This window comes from Cynocephalus volans, chromosome 13, assembly GCF_027409185.1.
Source record: "Cynocephalus volans isolate mCynVol1 chromosome 13, mCynVol1.pri, whole genome shotgun sequence".
Lineage (NCBI taxonomy): Eukaryota > Metazoa > Chordata > Mammalia > Dermoptera > Cynocephalidae > Cynocephalus > Cynocephalus volans.
The window spans coordinates 51,770,040-51,790,355 of NC_084472.1; the positions used below are offsets into that span (position 1 = coordinate 51,770,040).

At 38.2% G+C, this 20,316-nt stretch overlaps 1 protein-coding gene across 3 annotated transcripts in view; it reads right to left on the bottom strand.

The window, feature by feature from the left end:
* TXNL1 (thioredoxin like 1) overlaps nucleotides 1-6,613 on the bottom strand; it is a 32,263-nt gene extending 25,650 nt beyond the window's left edge. For all 3 annotated transcript variants that reach the window (XM_063076858.1, XM_063076857.1, XM_063076859.1), the window contains exon 1: nucleotides 6,300-6,613. In XM_063076858.1, coding sequence (XP_062932928.1) covers nucleotides 6,300-6,397 — 98 coding nt within the window. In that variant the 5' untranslated portion in view covers nucleotides 6,398-6,613. The remainder of the gene's footprint in view (nucleotides 1-6,299) is intronic.
* Between the last annotated feature and the right edge of the window lie 13,703 nt (nucleotides 6,614-20,316).

Genomic DNA, 20,316 nt, shown 5'->3' on the forward strand with positions numbered 1-20,316 from the left:
ATCATCTAGACCAGAGGTTTAAAAACAAAGGGGGAAAATGTTATTTTTCTACTCTGAACTTCTTTGACTTAAAGTATGTTTGTTCAATCCAATACATAAAATGGTTATGTAAGAAGGATTTAAAATTATGCTTTCTGAGAAAAAGAGAATATAGCAGACAAACCTCTAGCTTTCTACAATACATAAAAAACTAAATCCACAGAACTAAACTGTAAAACTGATGCAACCTAACACAACTTACCTGATAAGAACCAAAGACCAGAAAAGTTAAGCAAGAACAAACACCCTAGTTAGTGGCAGGGCCATGACTGTATAACAGTCAATTTCTAAATACTATCCAAGATAAGATTTCTTTAAAAGCTTTACATTAAGTTCTGACTAGTAAGTAAATAAGATTTGTCTTTATGGTCATAATATAAAATAAATTCTATTTCATGAACTTGCTAATTGTTCTTCCTTATTTGCTACAAGTAGCCAGTGCTCTATCTGGAGCAATAAATTGGGTAAATACATACAGCTGGTAAAGGGATAAAGAAAATGTATGTGCTTTCTAAAGCCACATTTTAAAAGTTTTACTTTTCTGCTGGTATAATTTAAAAATAGGCAATTTCTGGATGTATTATATTTACTAATGGGAAGGCATAATCATAATTGGTTCTATTAATTACTTAAAATAACTAGCATTAATTGGGCACTTACTACATGTTATGCAATTCACAAAACCCTTGAACTCTTGTCCCCTCATTCAAGCTTTACAACTTCTGAGGACAAAGAAGTACTAAACTAGAATTTTATCTCAGAACCCAACTCTTACCTGCTATTCCAAAAACTCCAAACCATTACCTACACAGTGCCTTTTGTTGTTGCTATTTCTAAATTAATTGCCAAGATTAAACTATTTATATGCTCTTGAAAGGAAGCCAGACAGACTATAATACTGTATGATTCCATTTTTATAAGGTTCAAACCCAGGCAAAACTAATCTGTAGTGTTAGAATTCAAATTCAAGAGTCATGGGAAGGAACCTGGAAGGTGGGGGAAGCTTGGGGCTGCTGGTAATTATCTATTTCTTAATCTAGTTGTTGGTAATACCAACAGATGTGATCAGCTGGAAAATTTATCAAAGTATACACTTAATTTTTGTGTACCTGTTATATACTTCAATTAGAGGTTTACTTTTTCAATAAAAAGTAAATTTTCAATAAGTAAACTTTCAGTAAAAAAGTTTGCTCCAGGGCCTCAGCATTCCCTAGTCTTACAGTTACCTACTTCATTCACCAACACCACCTGCCTGGTTCTTCCAGACTATTATGCCTGCTGTTGGGAAAAACAGGAAAATGTCAGGGCCCCTCAGATGTTCAGAACCTTGCTGAGCATTTGCTGTAAATATCCTCAGGTGTTCCTTGTTACTACTTAAGTTGCGCATGGGCACCCAGGTGTCCAGGGTTGGGGACTTAAGTATAAAAGACCAACAGCTCTAATCCACAGTGCTTCTCAGAACTCCCAGAGAAGCCACTAGGATAGTTGCTCCTAGATATGAATAAAACCTATTCCTTTTTCTATACCTATGGCTCCCAGAACCTTTTTTTTTTATTACCTAGCTCACAGACCTGCATATGGAGGGTTTGTAACCCAATATGTGCAACAGACTCGAGGAGTCTGTAAGCCCTAACTTTATACCTGCTAACACTGTTACCTCAGTCCTTAGTAATTTTATGATATGTAAATAATATATATATATAATTAATGTATTATTTGGACATGCTATCATAACCGTTAGAAATCACCATCCACATATACAATGACATCCTACTTGGATGGTAAAAATAACAACTAACCAACTACAAAGTAAGACTTGCTTTAAGAAAATTGAATACATGGTAAACATTATCTACAAAAGTGATACACTCACCAATTCAAGGTAAAAATCATTCATACTATTTAATGAGGGAGAAAATGTATATTCCTTTAACTTAATAGTTAACCCACCAACCATAACACGAAAACTGACACTGCTTATAACCCCTAAAATGTATCTGGACATATTTAAGAAGTAACAATTTGGAAACACTTGTTTTAAAAATATATTACCAGAATACATCACTCAGATACATAATTTCACTTTCTAAATAATGTGGATAGGTTACATATTACTCCCATTTTACAGGAAAGGAAAAATGAACTGAATTGTCTAATTTCATAAGATTAGTTCGCAGGCAGAGCTGTAGTCAAATCATTCAAGGCAACACGTACTGAAAATCGTCAGGTTCTGTGCAGACACACAGGTAATCCTGCATTTCCTTTCTGCTTAGGCTGGGAAGAGCAAGGAAAGCACTTTACAATCCAAATAGCACTTCTTGAAGAATGGGTCCTTAATCTCTCAGTGACTTTTTCTTCATTTGTAAAATGGGGATAATTCTGAAGGTTATTCTGAGGGCTGAATGAGTCAATATTAAGTTCTTAAAAAAGTTCCTTGCACAAACTAAGCAATATGTAAGTGCTGACTGTTTTAATTGCTTAAAAATACTCTGGAGAAGGATGCCAAGACCATTCAATGGAGAAAAGACAGGATTTTCAACAAATGGTGCTGGGAAAACTGGATATTCACATGCCTAAGAATGAATCAGACCCTAACCTTACACCATATATAAAAACTACATCAGAATGGGTCAAAGACCGAAACTTAAGAGCCGAACTATAAAACTCTTAGATGAAAACATAGGGGGAATTCTTCAAGACAGTTGATTTGGCAATAATTTATTTAATATGACACAAAAAGCACAGGCAACAAAAGAATACATAGATAAACTGAACTTCATCAAAATTAAAAACTTTTTGTGCATAAAAGGAACACCATGAAGAAAATGAAAAGACAACTCACAGAATGGGAGAAAATATTTGTAAATCATATACTAATAAAGGATTAAAGCCCAAAATATATAAAGAACTCCTACAACTCAACACAGAAATAACCCAATTCAAAAACGGGCAAAGGGCTTGAATAGACATTTCTCCAAAGAAAATATACAAATGGTCAATAAGCACACGAAAAGATATTCAACATCTTTACCGAAAATGCAAATCAAAACCACAATATCACTTCACATCTATTAGGATGGCTACTACTAAAAAAATGGAAAATGACAAGTGCTGACAAGGATGTGGAGAAACTGGAATCCTTATACTGCTTATAAACTTATAAATAAAACTAATATTGCTGCTAAGAATATAAAATAGTGCAGCCACTTTGGAAAACAGTTTCGCAGTTCCTCAAAAAGTTAAACCCAGAATTACCATATGATCCAGCAATCTTACTCCTGTGTATACACCCAGAAGAACTGAAAAGCAGAGATTCAAAGAGATCTCTGTATACCAATGTCCACAGTAGCATTGTTCACAATAGCCAAAGGTAAAAACAACCTGTGTGTGCATCGACAAGTGAATAAAGGAACAAAATGAGATATGCACATACAGTGGAATATCTTATGCAGCCATAAAAAGGAATGAAATTCTGACACATGCTACAACATGGATGAACCTTGAAAACATTATGTTAAATGAAATAAATCTGAAACAAAAGGACAAATATTGTTAAATTTACTTATATGAGGTGTCTAAAGCAAATTCACACAGAAGAAAAGTAGAATAAAGGTTAACAGGGAGACAGGTGGAGAGAGCAGTAGTTACTGCTTAATGGGTACAAAGAAGTGTCTGGAGAAGTGGAAATGGGGAGTTATTGTTTTAATGAGTACAGAGTTTCTTCTGTCTGGGATAAGTTCTAGGAAACAGTGGTGATGGTTGCATAACACTGTGAATGTACTTAATTACTGAATTGTACGCTTAAAAGTGGTTAAAATGGTCAATTTCGTGTTATATATATTTCTCCATTTAAAAACCTAAATAAAAATGCTGGAGAGCTTCCAAAGATTCTTGAACAGGAGAACAGTAATTACTTGTTTTAGTAAAATTAGTTTAGACTGAGGCTGGATAAAGCATTGAAGTTGAGAATAAGGAATAAGGTTTGAAATAGGTTTGGAAAGGAAATAAAGAAATAGGTACTGGAGAAAACTATGCCCTTAGCCTGAAGTGGGATGACATTAACATTAATCTAAGAGGTTTCTTACAGAATTTTACTGGATATTGTTGTATGGAGATCTAATACTGACCTCTAAAATCTGGGGTTGCGCTGACAATGAGTTTGTATAGAAACACAACACGTTAAAGGAACTTTAAAGGCAAATACAATCTTATCAGATTAATAAATGTAACCTAAATATGCTTTTGAACTTAAAAGTTCTCCTGGTGGCCAGTAAGCTCAGTTGGTTAGAACTTAAAAGTTTTCTAAATTCAAACATTTATTTGCCCTCAGTTTTTAAAAAGAAAATATAATTTTCACTCCATTAAAATACTGTTTTAAATGTAAATAATAACACAGTTCTTTACCAATCAATATCTGTAGTTATGCTTACATTTAAATGACATCACACTGCTAATGAAAAAGTTTCCTTTGTAGCAATGCTTCCCCATTTTTCTTGCTTCAACCAATAAATTATTTATTACTTATTACTCTATCATCTCTCTCTCTGCTAAAGTAAGGGGAGGAAAAAAGAATGTATTGAGGGATGAAAGTTTAAATGCTCAAACTGACCAGAATTAGAAAAATGAAATAAAAGTGAGATTCTTGTTGAAATCATCTCTTCCTTTTTCCACCATGGCCTAGATACTCAACAAATGTACAGGTATTCCCTTATTATTAAGAACATAGATAGGGCTGGCCAGTTAGCTCAGTTGGTTAGAGCATGGCCTTGTAAACACCAAGGTCAAAGGTCTGGTTCCCCGTGCCTGCCCAGGCTGAGAGAGAGAGAGAGAGAGAGAGAGAAACATTACAAAATTGCTACAGCTGAGAAAAGACATTTATAGAATTCTGACATTCCTTTTAGATGTCTTAATATATATGAAATCACCTACCCTCTTTAATTTAGTAAACGTTAAAGTCCACATAACACATGAGTACTCTATTTCACCCTACTAAATCCAATGTAATGCCCCTTTTCAATTCTGTGTAAGAGAAACTGGTCCAAAAATAAGCCCTAACTTGTTTTCATCTTTTTTTGCATCCCTCCATCCCCTAAAACTAATCTTAATGTCATCACTTATATACTCAATATTTTCTGAACCACGTGCCAGGAACTACAGTTTTTGCTCTAAGATTTGAAATACTGCCTTGTGTTTATATGGTTACTTGGACAAGAAAGCATGTTACATAAACAGTGATACAAGCAATTCACCGGGCTGGCCGGTTAGCTCAGAAGGTTAGACCGTAGCCTTATAACAACAACTAGTACCCTGCTCCAAGTTAGTATAAGTGTAAGTAACGCCAGAGAGGGTCGAGGTAAATCGAGTGGAGACCTCTAATCCTTCTAACTAGGTACTGACATGCACAAATGGAGATCTGTAAATACACTTACTGAAATCCTGGTTCTCAATGCCGAGTCCCAACATGTAATTCTCACACCAGGACATAATTACACACCCAATATAAAAGGTCCGCCAGCTCTGCGACCTACAGATTTTGTTGGGTTTTACCAAAGACAGTTAACATCTTTCAAGATTCCTGTTCTCTTAAATCAAGTCAAAAACGGAGTCTGGTCAAACCCAGATGTCTGGCCACCTGTTTACCTGTAATATATACATACGTACTGTAATTTGCGTTATTAGATGCAACCGCATATATAGGAGAGCCTAAGCCACAAAGTTACTAACCAAACTTGGAATAGAAACGTTAAGGAAATTAAAAAGCATCCTAACCCAACAGAAACTTAATTCAAAATGCATTAGCCGAGCCTTAGGATTAAACACTGCGCAGATTAGCTGGATAGCCTCATATGAATCTTCCAAAGCCTTGACAGAAATGCAGGTGGTGAAAAGAATTAAAATGTTCAGTAAGTTAAGCTTTTAGAGTTCCTAAAACGCATGTGACAGCTGGCTCCCCTGGAAGAAGGGGACTGGCGCAAGCAGGAGATGCCCACAGGCTGGAAATCGTCTGAGCGTTCAAAAGGGGCGGGTGGATATCTTCTGAGCTGGGGAAGGCGGCCGTCCGGGCCTCCGTGCCCGCCAGGGAGCCCCCTCCCCCCGTGCATATAGGTGGGCTCCCACCAGAGCTGAGGCTTAACCCTGGCAGCGGCCATCGCCGGACATTCCGGAGCAGAAGGAGAAGGCGAAAGAGCTGGGACGGGAAAGAGTGAAAAGAAAGCATGGACGCTCTCACGGGGGCCTACAGGGCTCGGACCCCGCCTCACCCTCTCATGGTGAACTTGACCACGGTGAGTCTGGAGCCTGCGCCGCTCAGCTCCGGCTGGAAATCCGGGTCGCTTCCGACCGGCTTCACTCCTACCATCTTCACAGAGAGCCCAGTAGGGCGGCCGCGACGCCACCGGCTTCGAAACTGAAGAAAAAGAAGACCCGGGAGAGGAAGGGAACAGGCGCAGAAAGGTCGAGGCCTGGACAGTGGAGGTGGAGACCGCCGCGTCTTCTCCCGGGGCTCTCAGTGCCGAGTCACGCCAAGGAGCTGAGCGGCCTAGGAGGCGGAGACGAGAGGGGGAAGGGAGAGGCGGTGGAAAGGAAGGCGGGCGGAACCCAGAAGCCCCTGCGCGGTAGGGCCGCCGGCGCTTGCGCACCCTGACGTCATTTCCGCGCCGTCAGTTCTGGCCCCCATTGCCCAATCCTAAAACGCTAAGCGTGGCCCCACCCTCCACTGAGAAGCCTCAGGCTACCTTGAGCAGCGCAGGCGCAGATTGCGAGTCACAGTTCGTGTGTTCCTCCGGTTTCCCAGACTTTAGACCATGGAGTTTTCTGAGGTGTGTCAGAGAAAAGGGAGTCCTTTACTGTCTGGGGTTTATGGCTGCTGCCTAATGTCAGAAGACTCCCTTGGGAACTACTTTGAGGATTGTCCTGTCCTGTATTCGGGGCACAAGACAAAATAGACTTTAGAAACATTTATTTACGTATCTCATTACATATGTGCACTTGTCTTTATAAGTTACGCCCCAAAAGATGAAGGTACCATCTCTCTTTTATGAAGCTCACAGTCTAGTGACAGACGCAAACGATAAGAGTTAGATCTGATGGGGCCTTTTTTATATTTATTTTTCTCGTGTCCCTCCAGATCTGCTCTCCGCCTTTCTTCACCCTGCTCTCAGCCCTAGGAAGCTGACATACAAGGACTGCATCAATAGGATCCCTTCTTGGAGTTTCCTGTTGGAGACGGGAGGATGGAGAAAAGCCCCCTGCCTGCTGTTTTACGACAGACTGTGTCTCAATCTAATGCCTCAGCTCTTATAACACCGCTACCCTCTTTGGGTTCCTGTAGTCCACTGTCTCTTTAAGCCTGGGAGTAGGAATCACTCCTGGCTGTTGGTAGCACCAGAGTACTAACTAAGAAACCCTGGTCTGGCCCCGTAACCTGCAGATGCTAGCACGGACCTGACTAGACAAGAGGATCCTGAACTGGGCACTTCTTCACATAAACAGCAGAGACACTGGCCACTGTAATCCCAAGGCAGGTACCTATAGGAAGCCAAGGTACATGGAAACTAATCCCTACATGGGCTTCCCATGCTATAGCATAAGCTACCTCCAGCCACCTATCACTAAGCTAACTGGTAAGCTCGGACACTGCTAGCTAATCAGCAACACTCAGAACTTTAACTCTCCTAATACCAATAGGTCTTTTGGCTTAAAAAGAGATACTACTTTTCCCCTCCCTTACCCTCACCCCACCTAGTCGTGTAGTGGATCTAGTCCCCGTCTTTACAGTAATACTTTTCCTCTCACCACTCAATCCTTGCTGTCTTTGTCTTTATTTTCTCTTTAACAGCACCATCACTTATTGATTCTCCTAAACTCTGTCTACAGGTTTTTAAATAACTCCTCTTACTAAATTATCCTAAATTACCGACTTTGAATGTGCTATCTTTTTTCTTTGTGATTCTGCCTGATATAAAAATTAAAAATGGTTAAACCCCAAAGATATTGGAGGCTGGAAGATTAATCTTGCTGCAGATAAATATATGAGAGTTGCCACCGTAAAGTTCATAGTTGATAACACTGAAGTAGATGAATCCATCAGGAAATATACAGAAAAACAGGGTTACAAAAGAAATTCGAGGACAACCACAAATAATAAAATGAGAAGAGTTAGCAAAGAAGGAGAGAGGTGGGAGGAAAATCACAAAAATCAAGGGTAAAAGACCAAAAGGATGAGAACTGAGAAATTCCTTTCAATGTAGCAAGGGAGTCATTGGTTATCATCCAAACAGCCAGTACAGTTCAGTGAATTAAGATTGGAATCAGCTCAATGACAACCACAACAAATTCTTTAGGGCCTCCAGTGTGTCAGGCACTGTGCTAAATCCTCAGAAGTTAAAGATGATTGTTATATGTTCCTGTCCTTGTGAGCACACACTCTTATGAGAGCTCCCCACAACAATCCATAGACATAGGCAGGATTGTGGATATTATCCATACTCTACTGATGAAAAGTCTTACATTCAGATAAGTGTGTAACTAATTCAGAGTTATACAAGTAAGCAGCTGTGTCTAGAAGTCTGTGTATCGAAACAGACTTTATACATGTGCGTGTAAATATTTAGCAGATATCATGACAAGGTAATGCTCTTTTAGACTTTTTCTCAACTATATTTTCTAAATTCCTTCAGTAATTATAAATAGTATATATACTAATAAAAAAGAAAGAAAACACAGCTGAGAAGAAAAAGTCCTATACGAGAATTCTATGAAGAAGGTCTAGATAGCTAAAAACAAAAATAATATTCACAGTTCATTGGTCTCCCTGTGTCATTTAACTAACACTTAATTTTATTAAGTAAAATAAATTTTCATTGGGTGGAATCTTCCCAAAAGATGTTATTGTTTTTCTTCTAAATTTGCATATGCCACCCTGACAACCCCATTTCCTGGAATCTCCATCAAAATTTTGGAAGAATCTTGCAGTCAAAAAAACTTCTGCAGGGATGACTTGTGATTATTCTTAAAAGGATAAGGAACACTCTCTCCATTTCTGAGATTAACATATTCAGAGATACCAAATATGCCACACACAACTGCCCCTGCACCACACTTGTCCATATCAGGTACTAGATGCCATGGTTTCCCATGGAACCTAGCCTCAGCCTCAGAATTCCATTCAGGAGCACCCATTACCAGAGTTAGCACTCTAGATGAAACCTAGTTACCATTCCTATACGTTACTCTGACTATCATACCCTGAAATGCATAGTTCTCAGACTGTACCAAGTTCATTAAAAATGTACGTTCCCAGTTTCACACGCAGAGATTCTAATTCAGTAGAATTGAAGTGTGGCTTGGGAATATGCATTTTAACAAGCACTCAGGGTAACTCTGATGCAAGAGGCCTATATTTTGAGGAACATTATTTTATGATAACTTGTCTACCATATATATAACATTTATAATGCACTGAATATGTACTGTGATAATGGTTTGAAACACCTCTGAAAACATCTAAAGGGAAATAATGTACTCTACAAAAATTAATGAGTTAAAATACATGCAATACCAAAAATATAGATAATATGCCATAGCCATCAGAAAATGAAGAGAAAATTTCCAGCTGAAATAAGCAGAGAATGCTTTATGAAGAAACATGTTCTAATATTCCAGTCTAGAAAACACAGGAAAGGAATGTGTAGACTTTTTCACTTCACAGAAATAACTCCTGACTTTCTTCTCAGCTCATCAAGAATATAATTTGCTTCAGACTAACTCGTTCTTATCAAGTCCAGCCAGTCACTAGAGGAAGGCCTTTTATCATGTCTCATGGCTATCATGGGTTCACTTTGCCAATCTAAAATGGTATACTGGAGATATATCATACATGTCAATCTCTTTCCCAGTCCTTTTCACATAGTAGGTACAAAATAAATAGTGGTTGAATAAAGGAATGGCTAGTAAGCGTAATTAATACGGAAGACTCTCTCCACAAAGTCAGTTGTATGAGAAATATTACTTTGTTTTCTGTAACTCAATTTCATTTTGACTCTAAATCCCTACCCTCCAGCTATATCTAGCTAGAACAAAACTTAACCTTATCTCCTGCTCTGCCTGCTTCAGAAATTGTGCCAAATTTCTGGGGTTTGGAGTGGGAGTGGGAAGTTAAAGTGCGATCTCTATCATCATGGTTTTTGTCTACATGCCCTCTGCAAGTCCAGCTCCTCTCAACTTTATGTGACTACCGTGGGGAGTGGGACCTTTTACTGGTGGACCCACTTGCCATTTCTCTCTGGGTTTTTGCTTCTTCCCTCCATTTCAAAGAACCAAGACCCTGAGCTCTTTCTGTTCTTTCCACCTCTCTACAAGTGTTAAATAAAAATGTTAGTAGGCCACTGTTTTGCACTAAGTTCCTGTACTAGGCCCCAACAGACCAGACTAAAAAATCAAAATGGAGTTACCCCTGCTGAAGTTTCACATCACAAAACCCAAACTAAGTTATTGTCTTACCTTCCTAGAAATCAGGAGAGAGAGATAACAGGCAATTTCCCAAACAGGTCAGTTTAAATCTTCAATAGGCATGATAATGAAATTCCACTTGCTTTAATCCTTACACAAAACAAGCAACCTGATATTAAATAATCAGTTACTTTCCTATCCTTCTGTCTCCCTGTCCCCACCTTGCAAGGAAAGTAACATTGAAATGTCCAATCCACTTTTTGTTCTTTGTTTCTTCTTTCTTGAGCCCTTTTTATTCTGTCTATAAAGTCAGCCTCTTATTTTATGCAATGACATGTTACCTGATTCTAGAATAGAAGTAAAGCCAATCAAGATCTTTAACTAAATTTGTTGCAATTTTGTCCTTTGATGAAGGGATCAATTGTTAGTACAGAGAAACCCTCGTGACTTCATATTTATTCGAGGCATTTTGCCTGTACTATGAATCCCCTTCACTTAAGGCAGACACTAGAAACTCTGCAGCCAGGAATTGATCCAGCTCACAGGTATGTTTTGTTTGACTATACCCTCTAGTATATGTGTGTGTGGAGCACACATACACACACACACGCACGGTAGTATACTATTGAGGATATTTGGGACTTTATATTACAGCCTTTTTTTTCCCTAAAGTTTCTAGTTGCCTTTGTGTTTTCTTACACTACCTTTATCATTTATCACAGGGTTTTTCTGTTTTTTTTTTTTTTTTTTTTTCAAATTTTCCATGATGTAGAGCATCTCTTTTGTCTCATTTTTTATTGGGTTTCTTCCTTTGGGGGCATTATGGGCCTCCAGTTTAATTTGAACTGATTCCTCCATATATCCCATACATGGCTGTCATACTGGGATTTCCCTTCACTGATCATTTGGATAAGTACGACTATTAGTTGAATGACTGTTTTCCTCTTCCATGATTTACTCTCCATGTTTTAAGAGCAGATCCTCAAATATCTTCCTATGAAAAAAATACATGGGAAGCAAATTTTCTGAGTCTTTGCATGTCTGAAATGACTTTATTTTATCCTCACGTTTAGCTGACATTTTGAACAAGCATATATGTCTATGTGAAAAGCCATGTATTCTCAGAACCTAAAAGGCATTTTAAAAATTTTCTCTGGTTTCCCATTTTGCTCCTGATGTTAGACTGATGTTAGGTTAATACTTCTTCCATTGAAGGAGATCTTTCTTCTCTTCCTCTCTCAGTCTGATTTATATTAGCCTTTAGGATCTTTATGACTGGCATTCTGAAATTTCATAATGACATATCTAAGGTAGGCTCTCTTTTGACCCATTCTGCTGGGCTTCAGTGGACACTTTATGTGTGATGGCTTTTGCTTTTAGCTTTAGAATATTTTCTTGTTTTCTTTCTCTAATAATCTCCTCCTCAACATTTTCCATGTTTTCCTTTTAGGGAATAACTACTAGTCAAATACGGGACATACTGGGTTGGTTGGTTTTCCATGTCTCATATTTTCTTTCTCGTCCTCTCTTTCTCTCTCATTTTTTTCTATTTTTTGGAACACTTCTTCAACTTTGTTTTGTAATTTTATTTTTAATTACAAACCCCCCCTTTTCTAATTATTCTCCTTTCATAGTATCTTGTTATAGCTTTATGTATGCAATGACTTCTTGAATTGAAAATACTAAGGGTTGTTGTTTTTTATTTGTTTTTTTAGTTCTGTGCCCATAATTATCCCTATCTTTTTTTTTTTTTTTTTAAAGGGATCCGAACCCGTGGCCTTGGTGTTATCAACACCGCACTCTCCCGAGTGAGCCACAGGCCGGCCCAATTATCCCTATCTTAGCTAAGGCCATTGGTCTTGCCACATTGCATGCATTCCTAAAATGTCTTGTGATACATGTTCCTCAGTAGCTGTATTGGTCCACTTGCTGTCACTTAGAATACCTGAAACTGGGTAATGTATAAATAAATGAAATTTATTTCTTACACTTTTGGAAGCTGGGAAGTCCATGGCCCAGGGTGCACATTTAGTGAGGACCTTCTTATTTGTGGAGGCTTTGTACAAGGTCCTGTGGTAATGCAGGCAATTACATGGTGAGGATGGCATGGGCTCTCTTATGTGCTGTCCTTGTAAAGCCACCAGTCTACACCCACGATAACTCATTACTCCATGAATAGATTAATCCATTCATGAGAGCATAGCCCTCATGATATGATCACCTCTTAAATGTCCCACCTTTCAAAAACCATAATCGGATTTCCCACCCTCTTAACACTGTTATAATGGGGATTGACTTCCCAACACATGAACTTTTAGAGGACACATTTAACCCATAGCAGTACAATGCCCATTCTTCTTTTTAACCCTGTTATCGAAGGTTTTATTTACGTGATCATGTTTTTAATTTTCAGAATATCTAATTACTTCTCCTTCACACACCTCATTTTCATTTCATTGTATTGTTCTTCTTACATGATTGGTGATTATTGGTAGCAACTTTACTTTTTTTTTTTTTAACACTAGTCAAGTGCGGTAGTGAGAATGGGGGAAGAGAAGAACAAGAAATTTGATCTGTAACTGACTATGAACAATTGCTTGAGATAACTAACTACTTTCAGACCAGCCAGATCTATCTTTTAAAATTCCCTTTTTGCATTTCAGTGAATGTGTTTCTGTCTTGAATCTCATCTTGAAACATTCTAATGGAAATAAAAGCTTTATGGCTGCCCCCAACCACAGCTTAGCCCTTATGACAGGGGTGTGTCTCCTTGGATTGCATGTGAAACTGGCTGCAAAGCAGTCTGGGAAATAAAACTTTTTGGCTTTCTAGCCTTTGGAATACAAGTAGGTATGCTAGAAGGGTGTTGAAGTACATGTTGAATGAGTTAATCTGCCACATATCCCCTCTCATTTTTTTAGTACTCTTATGAAATTGTCATTTTTCTTCAAAATATCATCTGCTTAGTCACCGTTTTTATTCTTTCTTTGGAGAAATGTCTATTCAAGTCCTTTGCCCATTTTTGAACCAGGTTGTTTTTTTTTTTTGTTGTTGAGTTGTAGGAGTTCTTCATATAATCTGTATATTAATCCTTTATAAGGTAGGTATTTGCAAATATTATCTCTCATTTTGTGGTTTGTCTTTTCACTTTGTTTGTTTTGTTTATTCGGTTGCTGGCCAGTACAGAGATCTGAGCCCACCTCCCCCTTTTTAAAATTTACTTTATTTATTTTATTTTTTGGCAGCTGGCTGGTACTCTGCACATTTGACCTTGGTGTTATAACACTTTTCACTTTCTTGATACTGTCCTTTGTTGCACAAATTTTTAAAATTTTGGTGAGGTTCAATTTACCTATTTTTTTATTTTGTTATCTGTGCTTTGCACGTTATATCTAAGAATTACTGCCAAATCCTTTGGCATACACTAACATTTATAAAGTGAATGTATTTCACAGGGCCTACTTTCCAAAGCCCTGTAGTTTCAGGTATAACCTAACTTTTTAAAAGTACATATAGAAATGTTAAGCTTGCAAAAGAAAGGAAACTTTCCCCAGGCTAAAAGTCTCTGTTGTAGATAAAGAATTGTAACACAGCAAAATTTCTGGTTCAAGGACAGATGCCCTTGGAGCAGGTTAACCTAAAGTTGCTTTATTGTTATGTAAAAATACTGAGGAAACCACTGTAGAAAAAGAGAGTATGTGCTAAGAACAAGCTTTTGTTGGTGGATCGACTTAACCTTTTACAAATTGCATTATGGAATGTCACTTTGTTATTTCAATGAGGTTACCAGCCTCTATTGTTAAACTGTACTTAGCCATAACTCCACCTATGTTCCTTTTCTGTAACTTTCTGGCCTGGAGAATAAATACTGAGACAGAACCCCGAGGAATGGCTCTCTCTTGAGGGTTCCTGGAAATTAACCCCTTCAGGGTTTCTCCCTGCTCAGAAGAAGTGGGCTTTGAGTAATCCTTTGCATTTCCATCACCCAAGGGGAGAGAGGTGACAGAGTGCAACAAAATCCAGTATCACAAAGATTTTCCCTAAGAGTTTTATATTTTTATCTCTTAGGTTTAAGTCTTTGGTTCATCATTTACCATTGAGAGCCAAACTTCTCTAATTTTATTCTAATTATTTTAAAGTATTCCTATGATAGAAAAAATAGGTACAATTTTCCAGTTGCATATACATTGAGTGTTTGTTGGGGAGGCAGTATGCAATAACCATAAAATATCTGTCAATTTTTTCTTCAAATTTAGTCTCTTGTGCAAAAATTTAAAAAGTCAGTTTCTAGTATTTGAAAAATAAGAGCAAGAAAAAAAATAAAGAAAAAAATCTTTTCTTCTGCCAAAAGCCCCCATAAATTCCTCTGAAATATACCTCTTTAAATAGCTTAGTTTATATTTGGAGAAGCTCAGGGATACAGATTTATTAATGAAGAACATAAACCATACAGCAGCTTCCACTAATTTATTGAAATTACACCCACCTCAACATTCTACAAACTACTGCTACTTAATAGTTTACTGTTACCTTATTCTTATTCCTGAACAAGAACATTTTACATTACTTTATATTATACCAGTTAACTCTGTCCTTTTTTTTTTTTTTTTTTTTTTTTGGCATGCTGGCCAGTTTGGGGATCTGAACCCTTGGTTAACTCTGCTTAAATTGGGTAATTTATTTCTAAAAAAGTTTCAGATGATAATATTAACTTTTGCCTTATTCTTCAAGTTGCAAAAGCAAAAACATGTAATTCTTCATTATAACTTCCAAACCCTTTCTAGTTGTAAGCTATGAAATTTGAAAATTGAATACTGCAGACAACCGGTACCCAAGGGGAGACAGTGGAGAACTGAAGAATCATGCTTATTAGATCAAGAGGACTTCACAGTCTGCTGACCTGTGTGGCACCTTCATTTGTTTTAGGTTCTTTTTATAAGCTAGTATAATTAACATACTGATTGAGCCAGTCATGTCTGGTACAAAGCTGTTTATAGAACACTTTCTGTTGCTGTGGCACTTGAAGGTTCATGGCTAACTACTTATCAGCAAAATAAGAGCATAAATTCCTCCTTTACAAAGTTGTCAGGGTCCCAGGTACATTCAAAGGTCAGACCTCAAGGGGAGGGAGAAGGGGGAGACAGGCAAACAGGAAGCCAGCCTTGCTGGCGTAATTCCCATAAAATAACAAGGACTCTGTCAGCTTGCTATTTAGTGTCTCACAGAATACCATTTTTCCCAGGTGTCTCTGGGTGGTGCAATATCTTTTTAGTCAAAAGGGTGTGAATTCCCCTTAGATATCACATATTTCCTTAGCCAATGCCCTCAAGTCACCAGATAGAAGGTTTGTCACACTAACACTGTATTCTTTAGTTTTGGACACTAGACAGTGCTTTGGAGGAAAGGGTTGTCTAGGAAGCTGTAGAGTGTTCTATCACTGCCAAAAATCTTCTGCAACATGCTAAAGAACCTCACTGACAATTCTCAGAGTCCATTTGAGTGTTTTCCAGACATGTAAAATAGTTTTTCCTTCCAAAACTTATTACCTGAGGTCCAGAAGTCATTCAACTGCCTAGAGTTTCTCTTAAGAATACCAGATAGTTAGAAAAATATTTCAGATTCCTCAGCCTCTGCAATAAAAATGAATATTTTTGTTTATTTCAGGTTTTTTAAGAAATATATTAGGGGTTTGTCTTAGTTCAGGTTGTTGTAGCAGAATACCATAGAGTGTGTGGGTTAAACAGCATTTATTTCTCACAGTTCTGGAGGCTGGGGAGTCCAAGATCAAAGTGCTGGCAGATTCAGTTTCTGGTGGGGAGAGAGAGAGAAAGAAAGAGAGAGTGTGCTCTCCCATCTCTTCTTATAAGGGCACTGATCGCATCATGAGGGCTGTACCTTCATGACCTAATGATGCCCCAGTGGCCCCATCTCCAAATACCATCACATTGATGATTAGAGTTTCAATATACAAATGGGGGGGGTTGGGAGGGTACAAAATTCAGTCTGTAGAATTGTTGGAATTCACTCTTTAGAGCTGAAAAACTGTGCATAAGTAATAATCTATGTTTTCACTTAATTACTCATTAAAGAGCTCTTTTTTGGGGCCGAGCCCGTGGCGCACTCGGTAGCGTGCTGCGCTAGCAGCGCGGCGACACTCCCGCCGCGGGTTCGGATCCTATATAGGAATGGCCGGTGCACTCACTGGCTGAGTGCCGGTCACGAAAAAAGACAAAAAAAAAAAAAAAAAGAGCTCTTTTTGCTTGTGATGGTGTTGTAGATATTGTCTAGCTAGAAAGGACAGACAGGGAAGTAAATGGCTTTTATTGTATTCAAAGCCATCTTTCATGCGTGTCTTTGAGCAAACACACACACACACACACACACACACAGACCCTAGTCATCCAGTCCATTCTTGAGTAGAAGATAACTGAATACTCAGTACTTCTGAGGGCCAGGAACTGAAGAATTTCAATAAAAGTAAAATGTATGTTAATGGCTTCTATACAATAAGGAAGTGGTTATTCACACAATTGAAGATAATATTTCCCACCAAAATTCAGAATATTAGTATTGGAAGGCAAGTGGGAGGATGAGACCTACAGCAACTCGTAGAAAGTATGTAAGTACGTCACTTCTCACAGTGCATTTTCTGCATATTCTGCTCATTATAGTGTCTAACACTGCTGCATGTTGAATAAGTAACTCTTTCCGCCTTGATGAATTAAGTTTAGGACAAGTTAAAGAAAGTACTACTTCGTGAAGATGGAATTTAAGTTAAGGTACTCATTGCCACTGTCCCCCTTGCCTCAGATTACTGTGGAGCAAATGAATGCCAGGCATCATACAATCTCAGCCATAGGTATTTCAGCTTGCTAGTCTAGAAGACAGGATTCTTTAAAAAAAAAAAATCACCAAAATACCATATCACATCTAAAATGTTAACAATTCTTCCTTAATATTGTTAAATATCCATTCAGTGTTAAAATTTCCTATTTTTTTCCTAATTTATTTTACTTATTTGGTTTTTGGCTGCTGGCTGGTACGAGGATGCAAACCCTTGATCTTGGTGTTATAACACCATGCTGCAACCATCTGAGCTAATTGGTCAGTTCCCTAATTTATATTATAACTTATTTATTTCTTTATATTTTAGCTCCCATTTATGAGTGAGGACCTGTGGCATTTCTCTTTCTGTGCCTTGCTTATTTCACTTAAAATAATTTTCTCCAAGCTCATCCAAGTTGCTGCGAATGTAGAATGGGAGAAAATATTTGCAAATTATGCATCTGACAAGGGATTAATATCCGGAATATACAAAGATCTCAGACAACTTTACAGCAAAAAACCAAGTAATCCAATTAAAAAATGAGCAAAGAAGCTGAATAGACATTTCTCAAAGGAAGACATAGAAATGGCCAACAGTTATATGAAAAAATGCTCAACATCACTAATCATCAGGGAATACAAATCAAAACCATTTTGAGATATCGCCTCATCCCAGTCAGTCTGGCTATTATAAAAAAAGGCAGAGCATAACAAATGCTGGCGAGGATGAGGAGAAAGAGGAACCCTCCTGCACTGTTGATGGGACTGTAAATTAGTACAGCCATTATGGAGAACAGTATGAAGGTTCCTTAAACAACTACAGATAGAACTTCCATATGATCCAGCAATCTCACTCCTGGGGGCGTACCAGAGGATTGGAAAACATCAGATTGAAGGGATACCTGCACTCCCATGTTTATTGCAGCTCTATTTACAATATCTAGGTGATGGAACCAACCTAAATGTCCATCGATAGATAACTGGAGAAGGAAATTGTGATATACATACACAATGGAATACTACTCAGCCATAAAAAAGGATGAAATTCTACCATTTACAGCAACGTGAATGAGCCTGGGGAAAATTATTCTAAGTGAAACAACCCAGGTACAGAAAGAAAAATGCCACATGTTCTCACACATAATCAGGAACTGAATCCATAAATAAACAAATGGAGAATAAAGAGAGACAGAATGAAAGAAACAACAATCACAATAATACATTGAACTTTTAGAAAACTAGAGGTGGAAAAGAAGGGAGTGGGGGAGATGGGGGCTAATGAGGAATTGGTCGAAAGACCCAAATAATGACTGTGCTTTGTAATGATGAATAAGCTAACTATACTGATCTAACCACCACACATTGTACACAGTTATTGAAAATCAATGTTGTACCCCACATGTATGTATAAAAATTATCTAAAAAAAAGAAAGTTGCTGCAAAGGGCAGAATTTTATTTTATTTTTAATGGCAGAATAGTATTCCATTGTGTGTATATACCACATTTTATTTATCCAGTCATCTATCAATGGGCATTTAGGTTGGTTACATATCTTGGCTATTGCAAATAGAGCTGCGATAAACGTGGGAGTGCAGGTATCCCTTCGACATGATGATTTCCATTCCTTTGGGTATATACCCAGTAGTGAGATTGCTGGATTGCATGGTAGTTCTATCTGTAGTTGTTTGAGGAACCTGCATACTGAATCCATATTTGAATCAATATCAAAATAAGGCATATGCATTGCATTGGTTGATATGCCTCTTAAGTGTCTCTTTTATTAGAACTTTATTTATTCTTTATTTCATTTTCCCAACTTCTTATTTGAAAAAATTGAAACTGAAAGAAAAGCTGCAAAAGAAAATGTAGTGAAGCCTCCAGACTTATCAATTGCTAAAATTGTACCATTGTGCAGGTTGGGTTCTCTGGGAAGCTGATGCTGAGATGGAGCGAGGAGTCCCAAAGATGTATTGGGGGATAATGTGTGAGAGAGAATGGGAAGAATCATGATTGCATAGATCTGACAAAGTCTCTACCAACCCAAGAGTGAGCTCCAGGACAAAGATTGCCTATTAAAAGAGTTCCTCTTGGGGCAGAAATAGCTAAACCTAAATACCACCACCGTGCTAATCATGGACTGGGGACCTCCCCAAGAAGAGTGTGCCCTTGACTGACCTTGTTCAGTCATTCATCAGGGGCTGCCCCAAGAATAGTGTAACTTTAGCTAGAAAGCCCAGGCAACTCTAAAGAAGCTAACAGCAAGAACAGTGAGCAAACCACTCTTTCTACAACTAGGAAGAGGTTCTTTCTTGAAGGGGAAACTGGGAAGTGCATCCTTTGTCTCTGACAGCCCACTATTTACACTAAAATGTTTCTCCACGTGGGTTTGGAGAGCAACTCTTTCAGAGCTCTGGTGGTCCTTTCTTCCTCATGGGACACTTAGAAAAGGGGGTAGGTGATATACAGCCTGTTTCTGCAGTTGATGACTATGGCTACATCTGGTGCTCATCACCTCCTCCTTTACTGTCTGTTCTAATTTCCCCTTGCTGATCTTGGTAGTTTGGTGAGGGGTCCCCAAACCCTCAGTAGTGAGGGGCTGTCGCACCCCCAACCTTATCACTTTTACTCCTTTCTAGAAGTTGCCATGGAGCAAAAAGAGACATTTTTATAAAAAGACATCCTGTTACTTGGAAGGAAATGGTTTGATTCAGTGGATGTCATGAGGTAGGAAAAAAAGGGAAGCCTCACTAGTTGACTTTCATGTCATGTGAGAAAGTGTGAAGGGAAGCTCTTAACTAGACATGGGAGTTTTGATTACACAAAAATCACACAAAGAACATTCATTAAACCACTCTGCTGCGACATGATAAAATGTGAGAACTCTCAGTCTAATGTGAAGCCCCCAGCGGTTACATGACTTTTAGGGAAATGGGCCCACTAAGGAAAGAACATTATTAGCAAAGTACTAAGCAAATGAAGCGATCAGAAAATGACAGCAATAA